Source organism: Neopsephotus bourkii, unplaced genomic scaffold, assembly GCF_033783945.1.
Source record: "Neopsephotus bourkii isolate Nb327-2 ecotype Australia unplaced genomic scaffold, CSIRO-AGI_Nbou_v1 NB_1797, whole genome shotgun sequence".
Taxonomy (NCBI): Eukaryota; Metazoa; Chordata; class Aves; order Psittaciformes; family Psittacidae; genus Neopsephotus; species Neopsephotus bourkii.
The window spans coordinates 1,341,493-1,360,339 of record NW_026902270.1 but is presented as its reverse complement, the minus strand read 5'-3'; the positions used below and the strand labels follow the sequence as shown (position 1 = coordinate 1,360,339).

The window sequence follows — 18,847 nt, the reverse complement described above, 5'->3', positions numbered from 1 at the left end:
CAAGGTCAGTTTGCTCATTTGGTCGATATCAAGAACCCCGAACAGAAAGAGAAAACGGGGTGGGGAACCCCTTTGCAGTCAGTTCCAGTGGCAACGGAGGGTTGAGTTGATGCCTACCTGCTATTGCAGGCGCCTGCAGCTTTACCGGGCGTTCCCACCTACCAGAGGCGCGTTTACTTCCCTGCTCATCTTTTCCCCCGCCTCTTTCCACTCTCCCAATGGATGGGCCCGCCCTGCACTTTCCCATATGCATGAATGGAAGTTCGGCTTCGCCGGCTTTCCCGCTCTCCGGACGCATTTCCATGCTTTGAGGTGGGTTTTACGGGGGGGAGAGGAGAGGAGGGGAGGGGGTGTAAGCCGCGGGTGGTCGTGCGGGGTGAGGGAAAGCTGCCGAAACCCCACAGCGGGGCTCGGGGGAGAGGCCAGTGCCCCGCAGCGCTGAGCCGCTCACGATGCATTGTGCCGGGGAGTTCTGTCCGCCGCCCGGAGCGGTGAACTGGGAGGAAGCGGTGCAGACGCAGCGGCGGCGATGGGTGCAGCGACTGTGTCGTGATTTAACGCCAGCCGGTAGCTGAGTGTTAGAGCTGAACCCAGGACAGGGTGGTTGAGCCGGGACGCACGCAGCAGTTCCCTGTACTTGCGCCGGGAGCAAGAGGTATGGAAGGGTTCTCCCAGACCAGTCCCGAAGGAGCGGCGGATGCAGTGCAGGGATGCAGCCCGTGATCCAAGAGACCTGTGAGCTGTGTGACTTAAGTATGAATGATTTGCTCACTGCTTTCCTTTGCCTTACACGGCTTGGTGGCTGAGACTTGGTTTTGCGAACGGTTTAGCTGCATAATCTGGTTCTTTACATGAAATATTGCAGCCACAGAGGCTGCGAGCAACGGCATGTTAAAAGCTTTAACGGGCCTTCAAGCAGTGAGATGGAGGGCTGTTACTGAAAACTGCTTTCCTCCAGTTTCTAAACCTTTCCTGGTTTATAAACTTCTATTACTTCTTTATAAACCTTTACTGATTTATAAGCACTTCTGTAACTTGAAATGTCTGTCTCAACTGCTATGCTGGCCCTCGATTTCTGCATGGTTTTAGGAATATATGCATTTATTAGACCTGTGCTCATGCATCTGGCTACACTGTATTATCTGGTGAATACGTTATTTATTGGGCTTGTTGCTGATGGATTTTTGCTTCCTGATTTTACATATCTATGTTTTTACATACTTGGGCTTGATCTTTACAGCCTTGGCAACTGTGGAGTTGTATCAGGAGCTGGTTTAGTACAGTGAGCTTAAAATTTAAAGGCAGGCTGCTGGTTAGGGTGTGCACAAGTTTGCTGGGAATTTCTTTCTTAAACAGTTTATTTTTTCCCTAACTCATCTGTTTTTTTTCATCCACCTTCCTTTTTTAAGCTGTGTGATAACAGAAAATGCTTTACAGTTGACTTGTGTTACAGAGGTATTTAATGCAAAATCATGTTTCCATTTGTCCTGGTTTTGGCTGGGATAGAGTTAATTTTCTTCCTAGTAGCTGGTGCAGTGCTGTGCTTTGGCTTTAGTCTGGGGACAATGCTGATAATACATTGATGATTTAGTTGTTACTCATAGCGCTTATCCCAATCAAAGACTTTTCAATCTCTCGTGCTCTGCCAGTGCTGGAGGGGGCTGAGAAGCTGAGAGGGAGCAGAGACACAGGACACTTGACCCAAACTAGCCAAAGGGGTATTCCATACCACAGCACATCATGCCCAGTATAGAAACTGGGGGGACTTATCCAGAAGGGAATGATCACTGCACAGGCTGGGTATCGGTCCATGGGTGGTGTGCAATTGTATTGTACATCACCACTTACTGGTTTATTTTTGCTTTCTCTCTTTTCCTATCTCTCATTATTTCCATTACTATTAGTAGTAGTAGTGGTGTACTATACTTCAGTTATTAAAATGTTCTTATTTAACCCATATGTTTTACATTCTTTCGATTCTTTCTCTATCCCACCTGGGAAGGGTGGAAAGAGGAATAACTGCGGGCTGAATGGCACTCAGTTGCCAGCTGGGTTTATACCACAATACCACTTAAATATGACACCAGCTTCCAATTCCACAATTCAGGGGAATTGTGGCAGTATTAACTGAGTGAGGGAATGGGAAGCAGGTCAAAAGCTGTTCACTAGGGAATGCAGCAACGTAACCTGTTTTTTGCCTATTTCCCACTGTGGAAATATATTTGTGTGTAGCAGGTGCACTATGGCCCCAAACTTCCCCAATTCATGTAATTTTGGACAGATGGGAAGTCCTGAAGTCCTCAGAGAAGTTGCTTTCAGTTTACCCCTTGATCTCACAAGCTCACTCTACCTCTCCCAGTGCCACAGCTAGTGCTGGACAACCAATATCTCATACTTTGATGGATTAATGCCCTTCTAACTTCCATGCAATTTTTTCCCCACCTTGACCAGAGCACTTTCTGTTTTGTGTATTAAGACCTGCTATAATTCTCTGTCTGCTCCCAGAACTGTTGTTCTTATACAGCAAAGCTATTGTGAGTATTCATACCCCAGAGACATGGCATCCCAGAAGATGATTTGTCATTGAGTTAACCATCTCTCCTTGTTTTATTTCAGGTGAAGAAGATATTACCTTCCAGAATGACTTTCCAAGCGCTGGTTTTGTGTCTGGCTTGTGCTGGGCTTGGGAAAGCAAATGGTAAGTTGAATTTCCTGAAGTTGTGTTGATGAGGTGAGTACCTCCCACTGTCAATAGACTAAGAGATGTCTGGGAAGCTGAGAGGGAGCTGGACTACTGGTTCCAAGGCCAAAATGTGCCGAGGCCACAGGCATCCGCTGTTGTACGAGCAGAAAAGAGGGCATTCATTGCTCCAGGAGTTGGGAATTTGTAACAAATAAGAGAAATCCAACAATAAAAGGAGGAAGAGGACAATTAAAAGCAAGGGGCTTCCTCCAAAACCCAACATCCCCACCCAGAACTGCTTCACAGCTCTGCAGGGAGCTAATGAGGCAACATCCACCACACCAAATGACCAACAAGCTGACACCAATACAGGGGATCATACTGTTGCCTCCAGGAAAAAGCAGTGGGTCCTAATAGTAGGTGACCCTACTTTGAAAGGCACAGAGGCACCCATCTGTCAGCCTGACCCAGTCTGGACAGAGGTGTGTTGCCTACTGGGGGCTTGGATCAGGGGTGTTATTACAGGCTGCCTGTCTAGCGAGTCATACTGACTATTACCTCATTCTAGTGTCCATGCTGGTGTTAGTGATGTGGAAAGCATTAAGGACTACAGAGCCCTGGGAGAGGTAGTTAGGGGCCCTGGAGCTCAGATAGTTTTTAGATTGATCCTCAGGGTCAGAGGGGAGGAGCTTGAAAAGGCCATGTGGATCTGTTAGGTTAATAAATGATAAGTACAGTAGTGCCATAGTCAGGGGTTTGGTTATTTGGAACATTGGACTAGATTTGGGTGGCCAGGTCTACTGGTGGCTGGTCTGACAAGGGGGAGCTGCTTTGGTAGGAGACTTGCCAGGCTGGATAAGGCAGCTCTAAATTAGATTTCCTGGGGGAGAGGGGCACAGATCCATCCCAACACTGCCAGTGGATACCAGCACCTGTAATGAATGCTCAGAGTGATGCAGAGCCACTCCAGCCAATGAGATGGCTTTATTCAGAGCTCAGCCCAGACGCCCCTAAACAAACAAGATGGGGGGGAATAAACAAGAGGAATTAGAGATGTGTACATGTATGTGGGGATATGGTATCATTGGAATCGGAGAAACACAGTAGGATGGATCCTATGACTGAAGTGTTGGCATGGAATGTTATAGGCGAAGAAGTCATTGAGAACCTCAGCCTTCTACAGATCTGGGGTAGCCAGTTCTCCCATTAGCTTCCAGAGAGGGCCCACATTATCCCTAGTCTGTCTTTTGTTACAAATGTACCTACAGAAGCCTTTCCTGTTAATCCTTGACATGCCTGGCCAGACAATTCTAACTGGGCTTTAGGTTTCCTGACCTGATCCCTAGCCACCCAGACAATGTCCCTGTATTCTTCCCAGGCCACCAGTCCTTGCTTCCACTTTCTATGTTCTCCTTTTTCCCTTCTAAGTTTTCTTAGCATTTCCTTATCCATCCATGGAGCAAGTCCAGAGGAGGGCCATGAGGAGCATAAGGGGGCTGAAGCACCTGCTGCATGAAGATAGGCTGAGAAAGTTGGGGATGTTCAGCTTGGAGAAGAGAAGGCTGCGTGGAGACCTCACAGTGGCCTTCCTATATCTGAAAGGGACCTACAGGGATGCTGGAGAGGGACTCTTTGTTAGGGACTGTAGTGATAGGACAAGGGGTAATGGGTTCAAACTTAAATAGGGGAAGCTTGGGTTACATATGAGGAAGAAGTTCTTTACTGTAAGGGTGGTGAGACACTGGAATGGGTTGCCCAAAGAAGTGGTAAATGCTCCAACCCTCACAGTGTTCAAGGCCAGGTTGGACAGAGCCTTGCGCATGTGAGATGCCCCTGCCTGTGGATGGGAGGTGGGGGGTTGGAACTGTATGATTTTAAGGTCCTTTCCCATCCAAGCCATTCTATGAAATCTGCCTGAAAATGGCTGGGCAGCCGGTTCTGGATTCCTGAGGCTTCAACAGTCAGAGGCAAAAATAGGTGAAATGCAGATCGCTGGTGCCATTTGATTACAATAGATGGCTGAGGCATCGCTATGGAGGTGGCAGGTGTGAGACAAGACCTCCTAGAGCAGCATCCCATATCTACAATGACATTGGACACTGATTTTCACCTGAGTTCACAATTTCCCATAGCAGATCCTCCCCTCAGAAGCAAATATGTCTTTTTCATTTAAAGAGTTTAGAAGAAAGGCAGAGCCTTTTCTTCTAATCATTATGTTGATGTAAATCCACGTAACTTCATTGATTTCTAGGAGGATGCAGGGGAAGGGCTTTTTGGCAGGGGGGGAAACTGCAGAAGCAGTATGTAATTGTTGGAATTGTTGCATCTGTTGGGTAATCCAGGTAATTCTTAGAATCAGAATTAAGCTCTTGAATATGTGTGATATCTGCCTGTTTCACCACTTCATACCATTGCAGTTGTTCCACAGGCTGAACACAGAAACGCAAAGGTGGGTGACAACGTGACTCTCGGCTGTACCCTGACCGAACCCAAGGATGTTCTGCAAGTGACGTGGCAAAAGGACTCTGAAAAATCACACAATAATATAGCTACATACAGTACAGTAAAAGGATTGAAGATTCATGAGCCCTATCAAGGCCGACTGAATTTCACCAGTCTGGTACTCAATGAGACGAGCATCACTTTTTGGGACACTAGAATGAACGATTCGGGATGTTACACGTGTCTCTTCAATACTTTCCCTTACGGCTCCCTCTCAGGACGGACCTGCCTGAGTGTCTTTGGTAGGATTCTCTGTAGGGATATTTCTCTAGTGGAAAAAGGGGTGTTTTCTCACCCACAGCATTTCCTTGAGCAGATTCAGGAACCACAGTGGCAGGAGCATCCCTCAGTGGAGCACGGCATAGAAACAGAGCATTAGTGCTGTGAGCAAGATTCTATGGGGTCATATTCAAGCCTATTGTGGTGGTTTTGGCTCTGGGCTGTCCTTGTTTGAGTAACAGTTAAAAAGCAAGGAGTGGGATATTTGTTTATCAGCCCCCGAGTAGTCCCAGCTGGAGCTTGGGCAAACCAATATTGCCTGTTGCAGTTTATTCTTGGTACCAGATACAGCCCTGGTGCTGTGAGCTGCTGTGCCAAACCCTGCCACTGATAGGGAATTGGCAGATAGGACAACAGCATGGACCAAGAAATGATTTTACTTAGATTATTTTTAAAACCTGGGATTTTAGGTTGAGTGAAACTTTTGGCTATATAGCTTCAGTGTAAGGGAAGGGGTATGGAATAATGAGGGGACCCAGTGAACTCTTTTTGCATTCCTGTAGCATTGGGCTCAGTGTGAATCCAGTCAGATTAGCTCTGCTTATGATTAGGTGCTCATTGTGGTGATGGATTGTCTCACTTTGTGTGTTGGAAGGTCTCGATGCATCTGTCCATTACCACATTTCTGAAGGTCACTTGATAGCTGTCTGTCATGCTGTTGGCCTCCCAGAACCCACCATCACCTGGAACAAGTTGTTCAATTCTACTCCTACACAGGAGAAGGTCAGCCACACCAATGGGATGGTGTCCATCAGCAGTAAACTGGAGATCTATAACATTAAGAGCATCGGAGAGCAGGACTTGACCTGCAGAGTAAGCAACATGAATGAAAAAAGAGAATTGCCTGTGAAAATGAAAGAAGGTAGGTGGGCAATACAAACTCCTTGGTGGTGTTCTCTTGGCTTCCGTGTTTTGCAATAGCGTGTTTTGCAATAGCATGTTTAGATAGGAATCTGTTGGGAAGAGGGGGGAGTGAAATACGTATATGCCAAGGAAGAAGAAAGGAAATCCTGCTTTGTGTTCATTGTCATCTTTGAGATAATAACATATTATGGTCCCCTCCAAGAGGGAATAAAGCCAAACTAGTCACCTAGGGGCCTATGGGTTTCAGAGGCACCATGCTTTTTTGCAGCAAGTCAGACTTCAATTTTCACTTAAGACTACATGGTGTCTTTGACAGACCACAAATAAATGGGGACATCTTAAATACATCAATGTAGTGCCTGAATACCTCGTTCTTTCTATGTTCTGTTCTGCTGGAAAGACTTTCCTGCCAGTTCTATAGATGAGAAATAGAAACCTTAAAAGCTGAAGAACCATCCTTGGTTCACACAGGAACATTGACTTAGGTGATTTAAAATTCGTGTGTTTCCAAATCCAGAGACTTGACAGGAAGACCACTTGGAAATTAAGAAGACAGGAAAAGCAGCTTGGGATTAATTCCCAAATTATGTGCTCAGGAAGGGATTGTTATAGGAATAGCAGTACAGAGTAAAATCTGACTTTTCATGTATTCTTCCTAAGAGTTCAAAAGCAAATTTGTTCTTAATTCTGAGTGACAGTAACTGAAAAAGCATAGTAGTGTTGTCCTGTCTCCAATAAAATATTCTTTTCTTTTGGCCTTTTAAAAAGGAAATGTGTATCTCAGAAAGCAGGAAACCAAGACTGTTGTTGTTCCTTGCTAGGAGAATGAAAAATCAGCTTTCACAGTATCAGTGAGGAACCGTTGTCGTTAATCAAACATCCTCTTGCCTCTTTTTTTGTTCTTTTTCCTATATAAAATAGCTTAGTTTGGTTTGGGGTGGTTTTTTTGTGTGTGTTTTGCCTCTTTTTTGTTCTTTTTCCTATATAAAATAGATTAGCTTGGTTTTGGTTTGTTTTTTTGTGTGTGTGTTTTGCCTCTTTTTTGTTCTTTTTCTTATATAAAATAGCTTAGTTTGGTTTTGGTTTTTTTTTTTGTGTGTTTTGCTTCTTTTTTGTTCTTTTTCTTATATAAAATAGCTTAGTTTGGTTTGGGTTTTTTTTTGTGTGTTTTGCCTCTTTTCTTGTTCTTTTTCCTATATAAAATAGCTTAGTTTGGTTTTGGGTTTTTTTGTGTGTTTTGCCTCTTTTTTGTTCTTTTTCTTACATAAAAATAGCTTAGTTTGGTTTGGGGATTTTTTTTGTGTGTTTTGCCTCTTTTCTTGTTCTTTTTTCTATATAAAATAGCTTAGTTTGGGGGTGGTTTTTTTGTGTGTTTTGCCTCTTTTTTGTTCTTTTTTGTATATAAAATAGCTTAGTTTGGTTTGGGGTTTTTTTTGTGTGTTTTGCCTCTTTTTTTGTTCTTTTTTCCTATATAAAATAGCTTAGTTTGGGGTGGTTTTTGTGTGTGTGTTTTGCCTCTTTTTTTTCTTTTTCCTATATAAAATAGCTTAGTTTGGTTTGGGGTTTTTTTGTGTGTTATTTTTCTTTCAGAAGCAGGTTCCTCGTGGCTTTGGCTGCCGATTACTGGGGGGATTTTAATTGTCTTCATCGTTCTGATTCTGATCACGCTGTGTTGGAGGAGGAGGATAAGCAGGAGGGGTTGAAGTGGTGAGTCGCTAATGCACAGAACCCAATGGTTTTCATAAAGCCTATAATAACGTCATCTGCAGAGAAGAATGAGACTTTGTTGAGACTGTAATATCAGGCAAGCGAACTTTGTAATAATATATTTGCAGTTATTAGAGGTTGCTTCAGTTGCATGCAATTTTAAAAGCTGTTTCCCACTGCTACTGCTGAGGACCAATACAGGACCACCAATCATGAAGGTAGGGTCTAAAGCAGAGCAGGGTATGTGGCTTGTGATTTGCTTTCAGGCAGGAGTCTTAGCAGAAGTAATTCAGTCATCTTTCATGTTTTCATGGAGGGCCACTAAGGTGTCCAGTGTAAGTATGGTCAGGGAATGGCAGAAGAGGTATGTTGGAGAGAAACCCGCTCATACAGAGTGATGTGCCTTTAAGGGAAAGGCTTTCTTCTGCTCACAGCATCCTCTTTGTGTTTTTAAGACAAACAGCGTAATGTGATGGAGAACTGCACTCAAATGAGTCTGCTTCCTGTTGTTGACCTAAGGAGAAATCAGGATCACTGTAATGTCCTTGTCAATGTGATGACCTGATCATGGATTAACTCAGCTTTCTAGGCTTATTGCTCAAAACAGAATGAAAGGCAAAAATTAGAGGAGGGAGAGGCCTTAGGCTTCAGACATCACATAAACTTGAAGGTCATTGGTAGTTTCACTCTTGCTTACCTAGATCAAAAGTAGCTGTGTCTGACTTCAAATTCTATGAATATGTTTAGAAATGCCAGTGCACAATATCTCAATTCCTGAAGTTTTAGATACTTGTATCATGATGGTAATGTGATTTAAGGTAAGGAGATGGTTTCAGGAGTATCAGACCTGTGTACTGCGAACTTAAACCTAAAGCATCTGCCACTAACAGGGGTTTATCTAGTAAGCCTGCTACTGCCAGAGACACAAAAGTCTTCACTGAGAAGAGAGAGAAATGAACACATACCCCAAATACAACTTCTTAATGGTAAAATGCATGTGAGCTTTCCATTGATTCTATAAATATTTTCAGATCAACCTGGGAGTTAAATGGCAAGGAGTTGGTTCTGAATTATTTTATTTGAAGGATCAGGAGAAAAAGGTGAAGTGCTCAAAAGAAAAATGCAACTTTGTTCTAGAACAACCACTCCAAACATAAATGAGTTTGTAAGAAGCAGACTTTGAAGAGGTGATGTGGCAGAGGTCTGGGATCACCCTCTAGAGTGGATCCAAGAGTGACCAGGCAAGGAGAGCAGTAAGAAGTACAGATGCTGCCTTGCAGACTTTCAAAGCCCCTTTGTTGCGTGCCAGATGAGGAGAACCACACTGGAGTGCTGTGACTGCACTGGTGACTGAAGCAGGAGCCGGGTCAGTCAGTGATACATTGCTTGACAAGGTTATGTGGTTCATGTTTTAACTAGGCTGAGGATGTTAAACACACCTCCTGGCATCATTCTGGCTGTTGGATATTAGTGGTTCCCCAGCCAATGCCTGCATATGGATCCAGCTGTAACTTCTAAGGGGGCCATCCCCAGCAGGTAGTACATACAGTTAACTTCACAGGTTTCCTATGCCCTACACCACTTGCTAGGTGTCAGACTTGGAACCATTAAGCCTGATACCTATCATACATCCTTGTGCCATGTCATGGGTCATGCAGGACATGATTTCTTGCTGCAAGACACCGCTGTTACGTGCACCTACCTACACAGAACCTACACTTTAGTTTGGAAACTGAACAAAGCTGCCTAAATGCAGAAAAGCTCTTCATTAGGGACTGTAGTGACAGGACAAGGGGTGACAGGTTAAAACTGAAATAGGGAAGTTTAGATTGGATATGAGGAAGAAGCTCTTTACTGTGAGGGTGGTGAGGCACTGGAATGGGTTGCCAGGGAAGCTGTGAATGCTCCATCCCTGGCAGTGTTCAAGGCCAGCTTGGACAGAGCCTTGCGTGACATGTTTTAGTGTGAGGTGTCCCTGCCCATGGCACGGGGGTTGGAACTGGATGATCTTAAGGTCCTTTCCAACCCAAACTATTCTGTGATTCTGTGTTTAAACTGAAAGCACTGTGCCCCTTCTTCCTCAGCTCATGTCTCAGAGGTTGAAGCCCTTCTGTGTCAAGCAAGAGAAGTGGTGTCTCACACTCTGCTGCCTGAGAGGGCATCTGGGTTCCTGGCCCTACATATGTGCCAGTGTAGCACAGGGTCAGGACTTCATGTAAATACCTGTTCAGTGTGGCAGAGGGGGTAAATTAGGTGAGCAGTGTTTAGCAGTGGGTGTTTGTTGTGTTAGAGTTGCAATAGAAACAGGATTTGAAGGACTTCAATTGCTTGTGTTCCTTCCCATTTATCATGGGATTTGATTAACTGCGATACCAGGATGTGACTTCTGCAGTGGACTTTTAAGTTATTCAGTCTCTGTTCATTTAATATGGCCTAGTTTCTATCAGTCTTAGTCTGTATCTTTTCAGATGATTCCAGTCTTGAGTTGTGAAAATGTGAGGTGCTAGCCTGGATCCTTTTTGCATGAAGGAACATTACTTTATATAGAGTAATACTGACTAGCTGATGCTATTCCTTTATACAGTGACCAGCTTAGGGAAATGCGTAGTCCATATTCCTAATGTGCATGTTTCCCTGAAGGCCTCATTAATTAGCTTGCTGTAAAACTTCAGTCCCAGTGCAGTTTGATCACCCTTTCGCCATCTGATTTTATGAGTTTCTAGATGCTAAAAGTTACTTGCCATTTATTTTGTATATAATTCCACTGTTGTGTTCCTGGCTGAATCCTTAGAATGCCAACAATACCTGTGGAGCTACAGTCATTCTGAATGCTATATGTAGGGTGTATTACCTCTCCACAAATACCACACTGTAATGGGGAAATCACCTCCAGCTTGTTAGCTCCTATCTGAGCAGCTCGCTGCAGGCCTCAGTCTGCTTTTTGTGGTGACTTGTGACCTGTGAAATCTGGTTATAATCTTTAAAGCGTTGAAGTTGGTTCACCCAAAAGAGAATAATATCTTCGAGAAAGCCTTTTTCTGGTTTTATCCTCTATTATCCTTCTGTTTGTGTTGGAACAAGGAGCAATGCTTAAGTACATATTTCTGGGCATGCTTTTTTGTGACAGCATGATAGAGAGCTAATGATGCTGGCTGGAAGATACCACTGTGTATCTGAGGCCATTATCTGGGGCTTCAATACTTCTTTTCATTCTGCACTAGAAAACAAGCAGAGCTTTTCCAAACTTGCCGAGATGCCTGGTTTTTAAAGGAAAACAACAGCTTCTTTTTGTCTGGGTGGCTTGGGGACCTTTCTCAGTCAAAGTTTCTTCTCTTCTGCTTCTGCTGTTGAAAGGACGGTTGGGTTTTGCTGAGCTTTTATTTCTGTTGTTTCACCCTCTCCATGATAGATGCTTGAGAATCAGACGAAGAGCTGGGGCTCAGTGTTGATGTCCCATCCCTCAGGCATTTGCCTTGCATGCCAGTTGCAGAGCATGCATCCACCTCAATTCTCCCTGAAAACATTCCAAGTGTCTTCAGAAGATTTGGCAATAAGTCACTTATTTGGTGGCAAACTGAGCAGCCTTTTCTCAAGTGCTGGTGCACAAGCTTTGGGAAACTCCTATCTTCATCCTCTGCCAAGCAGAGAGGTGAACTTTGCACTTCAACCCAGTGACAGGCATGCTGTGAGCAGCCTTCAACCATGCTGGAGGTTTCTCAGTGATGCCCTTCTGGTACAAAGTTACACCATTTCCTACCTGCCTCAACTAACAGAGCTTTACTGTAGACTACACCAGTGTAAAGCAGTCTATTTAACAGGCTGAATGCCTGGATTGAAGCAAAATCAAGGCTGTTATTCTGAATGAATTCCTTTGATTTACCTATCACATACACGTCTCAACCTGAATGCTATCCACAGCATCACGGGTGTATTCCAGGGTTTGCAAGGTACTTGCATTTCAGCCTGGCTGGTTAAAAAGATCTATAGTCAGTTCTCATGACCTAGCGGTCTGCAGGGGGATAAAGTTCCATGTAAACAGTTGTAGGGAGGCTTGTGTTGTCTGTGAGGCTATTTCACAAAGGGATGTAAGGGCCAGCGTGATGTTTTTGGTTGGCTGGTTGGGTTTCTTTAAGCATTGGTTTGTTGCTCTCTCTTGGGATATCTTACCCATGTTTTGCCATGCAGAAAGCTTTCTAAGTGGTCAAATAATATACTTGTGTTTAAAAAGCTATAGCAACAGGACAGGATATTCTTTAAGCTTGTCATTGGATACATGCTGTGACCTAAGAAACGCTGAGCGGATTAAATGAACCCGGACCAAGTAAATTTGAAGAGACACCTAAAAAGATGCTAGATCCAATGAAAAAAGAATCCATTCTGCAGAAAGCACCAGCAGAGCAGTGGGGATTACCTGTTTGGCAACTGAAACATTCAGGTTTTATTTCAAGCAGGAACTTTATGGAACTTAAAGAGCATTAAAGTCTTTGTTTCAAGATGTTTGCGTCTAAATATGGCTATTCAAAGAGATGCTGAACTTCAGTGTACCTTGAATGTTACACAAGTGCTATAAAACAGCTTCAAAATACCTCATAGATACCATCTATAGATCACTTAATACCGTGAATAGGAATCGAAGATGCCTTGACTGTTAGTTTTTGAAGTTTGGAAGTTGCTACCAATAACACAGATTCTGTCTCTTAAGCTGCAAATAGCAAATTGACTGATTAGCTACAGTGTTTAAGTATCAGAAACCTAAGTTTTGGTGGCCAAAAAAAACTGAAAGGTTGGTAAATATGGAAGTCTTATGCAGGAGATTGCGGTCAATTGGGGAACTTTGCAACAACAAGTACTTGCACACACTTTCCATTGCTTTGTCTGTAGGAAAGATGGGAATTATTTCTGGAAGAGCCATTATAGTGGTATCCTCTAGTATTTATTTGATTTGGGGAACACTGTTTCTAAGATTTGGCTTAAAAGTTAAGACACTTCTTACTTTATCTGTGTGGCTTTGCTTAGTTCAGTGGATTTGCTTTGACGTACAGCTGGTTTTCTTAACAGTGAGAGACAAGGTAGTTGAGAACAACATAGAAGCAGCTCAGTTTTGGGAGACTTTTCAGGATACTTTGTACTGAAGTGACAGCTGAATACCAGCCTTTCAGATGATAAGCACAGTACATAACTCCCTCTTTCATGAGGCAGATGGATATAAGACAGCCTGCGCACAGAGGAATGGGTCTCTGACTGCTGTTTCCCAGCTGGGAAGGTTCATTATAGGATAGCCCTGGTTTCCTCTCAAACGTGGCTTTTTTTTTGTGAGTAGATTATATTTGTCTTATTTTGAATTTCCGAAAATAGGCAAAAAATGCTGCGGTATAAGTGAAAGTTGTTTTGCTTACAGCCTTCATTTCTTTACCCTTCTTAACACTAAAGCTTTACCCTTCTTAACCCTAAACCCCAACCAAACAAGAAATCCGCACCATAAACACTCTGCAGGCAAACAGAACTAACAAGGGGAGAAACTAAACACCAACCAAACAGAAAACCCAACCTCATACTAGAACATCATTGGAGGGGTGACTTTGTTTCCCGTCAGGCTTTCTGCAGGCATAAATATTTTGCCACCGAAATAATGTTTTCTGGATTAGCAATTCAGTGCTACCGGTTTTCATGGTGAAGGACAGGGGCAAATGGTTCTTTGCGTGCTTCTCAATTCAGCTTTCCATCTGGGAGCAGAGCCAGGTGAAGGAGTGACAGAGGAAGGAGTGGGAGGCACATAGCTGAATTCAGGAGGCCTGGGGCTTGGCTGAGCTTTCTGTCTGGAAGGATGAAATAAATCCTGTGTGCCACCAACGGGGTGAAGGCAGTGGTGTAGGAAACATGTCAGAGCGTGTCCTGCCCATCAAAAAGCACAGATGTCGAAGAATAGGCCACTAATAATGAAGCCATTTCATTGCAAACAGGGAGGCCTTTACTATGTGTGATTAACACTATTTCTATTCCATGCATCATATTTGTGCTTGTGTTTCATTATGAAATAATTTTCCAGGCCTTCATTCTCCTTTTCATTCCAACAGGAGGACTTTGTTGTCTCAAAATAAAATGGCTGGCAGCTGAGAGGAAGAGAAGAATAACGTATTTGTATAGTTGCCTTGCTGTTCCAGTTTCTCATTTAAATCCCTAGTAAGAATTGTTTGCATGCTCAATTCTGAAATGGTTTTCCTCTGCAAAGTGTGTTTTGCTCTATGTGGGGTTATTAGATAAGGAGGTGGAAACTTTTTTTCTTACTCTATTACATGGAAGTAAGGATGTCACATAGTTTTGGGGTGGATATGTTTTCAAGGCCCCATAAAGGTAGTGTTGTAAATTGGGTCTCAAACATCAGAGCGATATTCTGAAATATCAGACTATATATTCAGTAGATATATATACAAGATATATACATAACTATTGAATATATAATATATATAAGATACAAATATATATCTGTATTCAGTATAGATATACAAGATATATGTTGTAAATATGCATATAGTAAATATATATGTTTTAAATTGGGTCTCAAACATCAGTGATATTCTGAAATATCAGAGTATATATTCAATAGATATATATGTATTGACTATAGATATATATATTATATATTCAACAGTTATATATATCATATATATTGTATATATATATATTGAATATATAGATATCTATATTATATGTTATATCTGCTAACAATCACAGAATCACGTTATATATTCAATAGTTATGTATATCTTACATATATATGTATCTCGTGTATATATATCTATTGAATATAGGTATATATATATATCTACATTCAATAGTACAGTGTGTTACCAACCAGGAGCATTGATTTGCTTTTCACACTTCATAAATTCCTTTAGGGTTTTGTATGTTCCTTGCCTTACTCTCATAGTCTGAATGCTGCAGTGGGAGTGATCTCTAGAATTTCTACAAGTTGGTTGGTTTAGTAGCAGGTTAGGGTTTTTTTAAAAACCAAAAAACCCCCATATATTTTCTTCTTTTTTTTTTTTGTAAATCTGAACTATTGTTTGAACAGGTGTTGGTGGTCTTATTTTAATGAGAACAAAGAACAGTAATAACTTCATTTCTTCACTTGCTGTTGTATCAGTAGGAAATGGAGAATGCTTGCTTTCTTTTGCTTTTATCTATTTCTTTTCTTTCTCCAGTAGATGATTCTAGGTTGGAGCCAGATGATCCTAAGGTGCTTTACAACCCGAATGATTCCATGATCATAGAATCATCAAATAGTTAGGGTTGGAAAGGACCTTAAGATCATCCAGTTCCAATCCCCCTGCCATGGGCAGGGACACCTCACACTAAACCATGTCACGCAAGGCTCTGTCCAACCTGGCCTTGAACACTGCCAGGGATGGAGCATTCACAACTTCCCTGGGCAACCCATTCCAGTGCCTCACCACCCTTACAGTAAAGAACTTCTTCCTTATTATTATTATACATAAAGAGATTAATATTAATGCTGAAAATGTGTCATGCCGTGTTGCTTGTCCCTTGTTTGGAAATGGCTTCATTTGTGTTCTACTGTGCAAATATGCAGTAAGGCTTTGCACTCAGATCCCAACCTCCACATTCCTATGTTGCAATCGTCCACTTGCTTCCAAGGTACCCTATTAGGTTTCCAGGAGATGAAAACAAGGGAATCTAAGCCGTGCTTCCATTGAGATGGAGGGAAGGGTTATGGGGTGTAGCAGTAGTTCAGATGGCTGCAGTCAGCTTAAGGACTGGCTGATGGTGCTGTTCAACACAAGCAGTGCCACCACATGCGTGCTGCTCCAGCACTTACCTGAAGGCAGAAACAGCTTTTAAGCTGTTCTTTCCAAACTTCCACCATAACTGTTATGGTGGAACGGGCAATCTGCATCCTGATACGTGATCTCCTCCAGGTTTCTGAAAGCAAAGGGCAGAATAAGAATAACCAGTGAGCTGGCTGAAGCCTTGACACTGCAAGCCCAGGGGCAAAGACTATTAGTCTTTTTTTAACCACATCTCTAGGCACTGTAATCAGAGCTGTAGAGTGATTTAGAATAGCTTGGGGGGGGGGGAAGACCATCTTAAAGGAGAGGGAGACAAAAAAGATATGGCACTTTTATAGAGTGCTGTAAGCTGGGCTGATTTTTTAGTCTTGGTGATTGAAATCATCAGGCAAAAGGCTTTGATTTCCATTTCTCAATGTAGTTCTGTTTTCTCTTTCTCTATTGTCATTAATTTCCTTAACTAAAATCCACTTAAAAATCTACTTATAAATTTTACTTTAGAATATATGTTTGTTGTTGTGGCTGTACTGTGGTAACTGCAAGACCGAATTCAGGGATCATAAACTGAAATTCACAGGTAAATGGGTATCTTATGTAACACAGTCTACTTGGGCTTTTTCGGCAGAGTACTCTTACTCTACACTGGTAATGGCTTTTGGCAGCTACTGCCAAGCAGGATCGCATGGCTTCCTCCCAAGGTGAAATAGTTTGAAGGCAGCTCCTGCCTTGGTGTTTGTAGTAAATGCCCTTTGAATGGGATGTTGGTGGGCTGGGTAGTTTATCCCCACCCAAGATAAAACGCTGCTGCGTAATGTATAGCATGACGTCTTCATAACTTCTTTTCAGGCTTTCTCATGAAATGCTCCCAAAGGAGTCTCTATTGCTTAAGGAGAAAATGGGAGAGAAAGAAAGTATTGGGGTTTTTTTTCCCCACCAATTTTAAGACTGTTTTGTTCTTGGAACATCCCTCAAAGTGTCCCATTTAAGAAGTCATGGAGGGGCTGTTTTCCATGCTGGCAGTAAGTTGCTTATATTTAAGGCAAGGTATCATCCGCAGGGAGCGAGATGATTGCAGCCTGTCCAGCAACAGGCTGAAGCCTGTTTTGTTGTACTTTAGGAAGATTCACTACTCATTGTGCAGCAGGGAAGGTCCTATGGTTGTTCACCAAAGGACATTTTTGTGACTGTTCCTCCCCAGTTTTCCCACTGTGCATTTCCCCACCACCACCCAGCAAGACCTGAATAAGCAGCACAATGGCCATGATTCATCCTTTTTTCCTGTTTTTCCTTTGTTTTTTAGGATCCTAGAAGATTTCCATTCACCTACCCCATCATTACAACCCACGAGCCTGAAGCCAAGCATTACAAGCAGTGACTTGACTAGCTAGAAATAAACAACAGTAAAACAGAAATGTACCACGTACACTGCCCTGTCTAGATACTGAGTTGGATCACTCGCTTGAAAAGAACAGCACAATGTTTGTTATCCAGTCTAGATGCTTAATTATAAAAGGTAGGGCCAGAGGAACCACTTAGCCTGCTCCTCAGCTGCCAGGCAAGATCTACTTTGCTTGTGCCATGCTTGCAAAATGTGCTGCCATGCTAAATGTATTTGCCTTCTTCCAATGGAGTTTTGACAATGTCCATGGATGGAGGCTCTGCAAAGTCTCTGGGAATCCTCTTCCAGTGTCTAATTGCTCTTGCAGTAGAGGGATTTAGTTTTTACCAACATCGCTGCAAGTGAACTTGCAGCAGCTCTGCGTTCATTGCCCTCTTCCTGACAGCCTGTTTCCCGTCTCCTATCCAGCTAATCCAACTCCTTTTCCCCAGTGAATGCATGAATGTGCCAACAACCATTGCTTAACTCTTTCTAGAGAAACCTGCTGGACTCAAAACCACAGGACTCCAGCCACACCAAATCTGCTGAAGTTACTGGGGAAGAGCAGTAGGGCTCCAAGCAGGTGACAGATTCAAGGCAGTAGCAGCCACAGTTTGGGAAAAAAAGGGGTTATAAGTAATTTATTTATCTAGTTTTTCTTTCTAACCCTGGGGTTTTGTTGTTTGGGTTGGGGGATTTTGGTTGTTTGGGATGGGGGATTTTGGTTGTTTGGTTATTTTATGTTTATGTATTTTTTAACATGTAATTGAGGAGGAAATGGAAGCAAAGCCTAGTGGAATTATCCCTATTTTTTCTTTGGTTTTGCCTCTTCCCTTTCCTTCCTATTTCATTCTATTTCTCTATTTTTTTTCTGGAACAACTGTTAGTACCCAGTCTGCTGCTTGCTTGGGTGTCATAATGCATGGACTAGGTTTGCCACTAGTTCTCATGGTTGCTTTATGCACTGTTCCAAATAGTCTTCAGTCCTCATCCTTTTCTGTGGTGTCTTTAAACACAGACAAATTGCTCTGCTGGCCCAAAAGCCATTATTCCAGACTTGGACTTTTTTGGGGGGGATGTTATACCCCCAGCTATTGCATGTCACTGCTGTGAATGTAATGGTATCAATGGGAAGTCTTACAGAAGTTGAATTTACTGCTTTGCCCTGGTTTTGGCAGCAGATAAAGACACTGCATCACTCTTACGAACTGGGACCTAACTCTGCTCCTGCCCTAGGTAGGATTGGAGCTCCTCACTCTGTTGTCCACCCTCAGCTGCTCCTCAGTGCCTGCTCAGACCTGTTGACCTGCCCACTTCCATGCTTTATGCTCCAATTGCCTGACCCCACTGCTTGCTGTGCTTGTGAGAGCAGCATGCTCCTGGCCACTGCCTTGCAGCATATCCTATTTGTAAGGGGCAGAGCCTCAACTCTTCCTCTGTGCTGGTTTTGGCTGCGATAGAGTTAATTTTCTTTATAGGCTCTAGTATGAGGCTACTCCTCCAACCCTTCCCCATCCCACAGGGGAGTGAGCAGAGGCTGTGTAGTGCTTAGTTGTTGGCTGGTGTTAAACCACGACAGCCTCCCAGTGCCTTGGCAGGGCTCTGTGCCCCCTTCACTAGCAAACG

The 18,847-nt window shown here is 43.0% G+C and overlaps 1 protein-coding gene across 2 annotated transcripts; it reads left to right on the top strand.

The window, feature by feature from the left end:
* The first annotated feature begins 214 nt into the window (after positions 1-214).
* On the top strand, positions 215-17,914 carry LOC133206524 (OX-2 membrane glycoprotein-like). Of its 2 annotated transcripts, none has more exons than XM_061342582.1 (6): positions 215-312; positions 2,617-2,698; positions 5,101-5,427; positions 6,060-6,326; positions 7,922-8,035; positions 17,144-17,914. In XM_061342582.1, exons 1-5 carry the CDS (start codon positions 256-258, stop codon positions 8,029-8,031), a joined length of 843 nt encoding a protein of 280 aa, XP_061198566.1. In that variant the 5' UTR covers positions 215-255; the 3' UTR covers positions 8,032-8,035; positions 17,144-17,914. The 2 variants fall into 2 exon arrangements, with proteins under 2 accessions (XP_061198566.1, XP_061198565.1); XM_061342581.1 differs by having other exon boundaries at positions 7,919-8,035.
* The last annotated feature ends 933 nt before the right edge of the window (positions 17,915-18,847 follow it).

Coding starts and splice junctions, on each gene's coding strand:
- LOC133206524 (XM_061342581.1), top strand. CDS start 256: ATGGAAGTTCGGCTTCGCCGGCTTTCCCGCTCTCCGGACGCATTTCCA. Junction 2,699..5,100: donor TGGGCTTGGGAAAGCAAATG/GTAAGTTGAATT, acceptor ATACCATTGCAG/TTGTTCCACAGGCTGAACAC. Junction 5,428..6,059: donor GACCTGCCTGAGTGTCTTTG/GTAGGATTCTCT, acceptor GTGTGTTGGAAG/GTCTCGATGCATCTGTCCAT.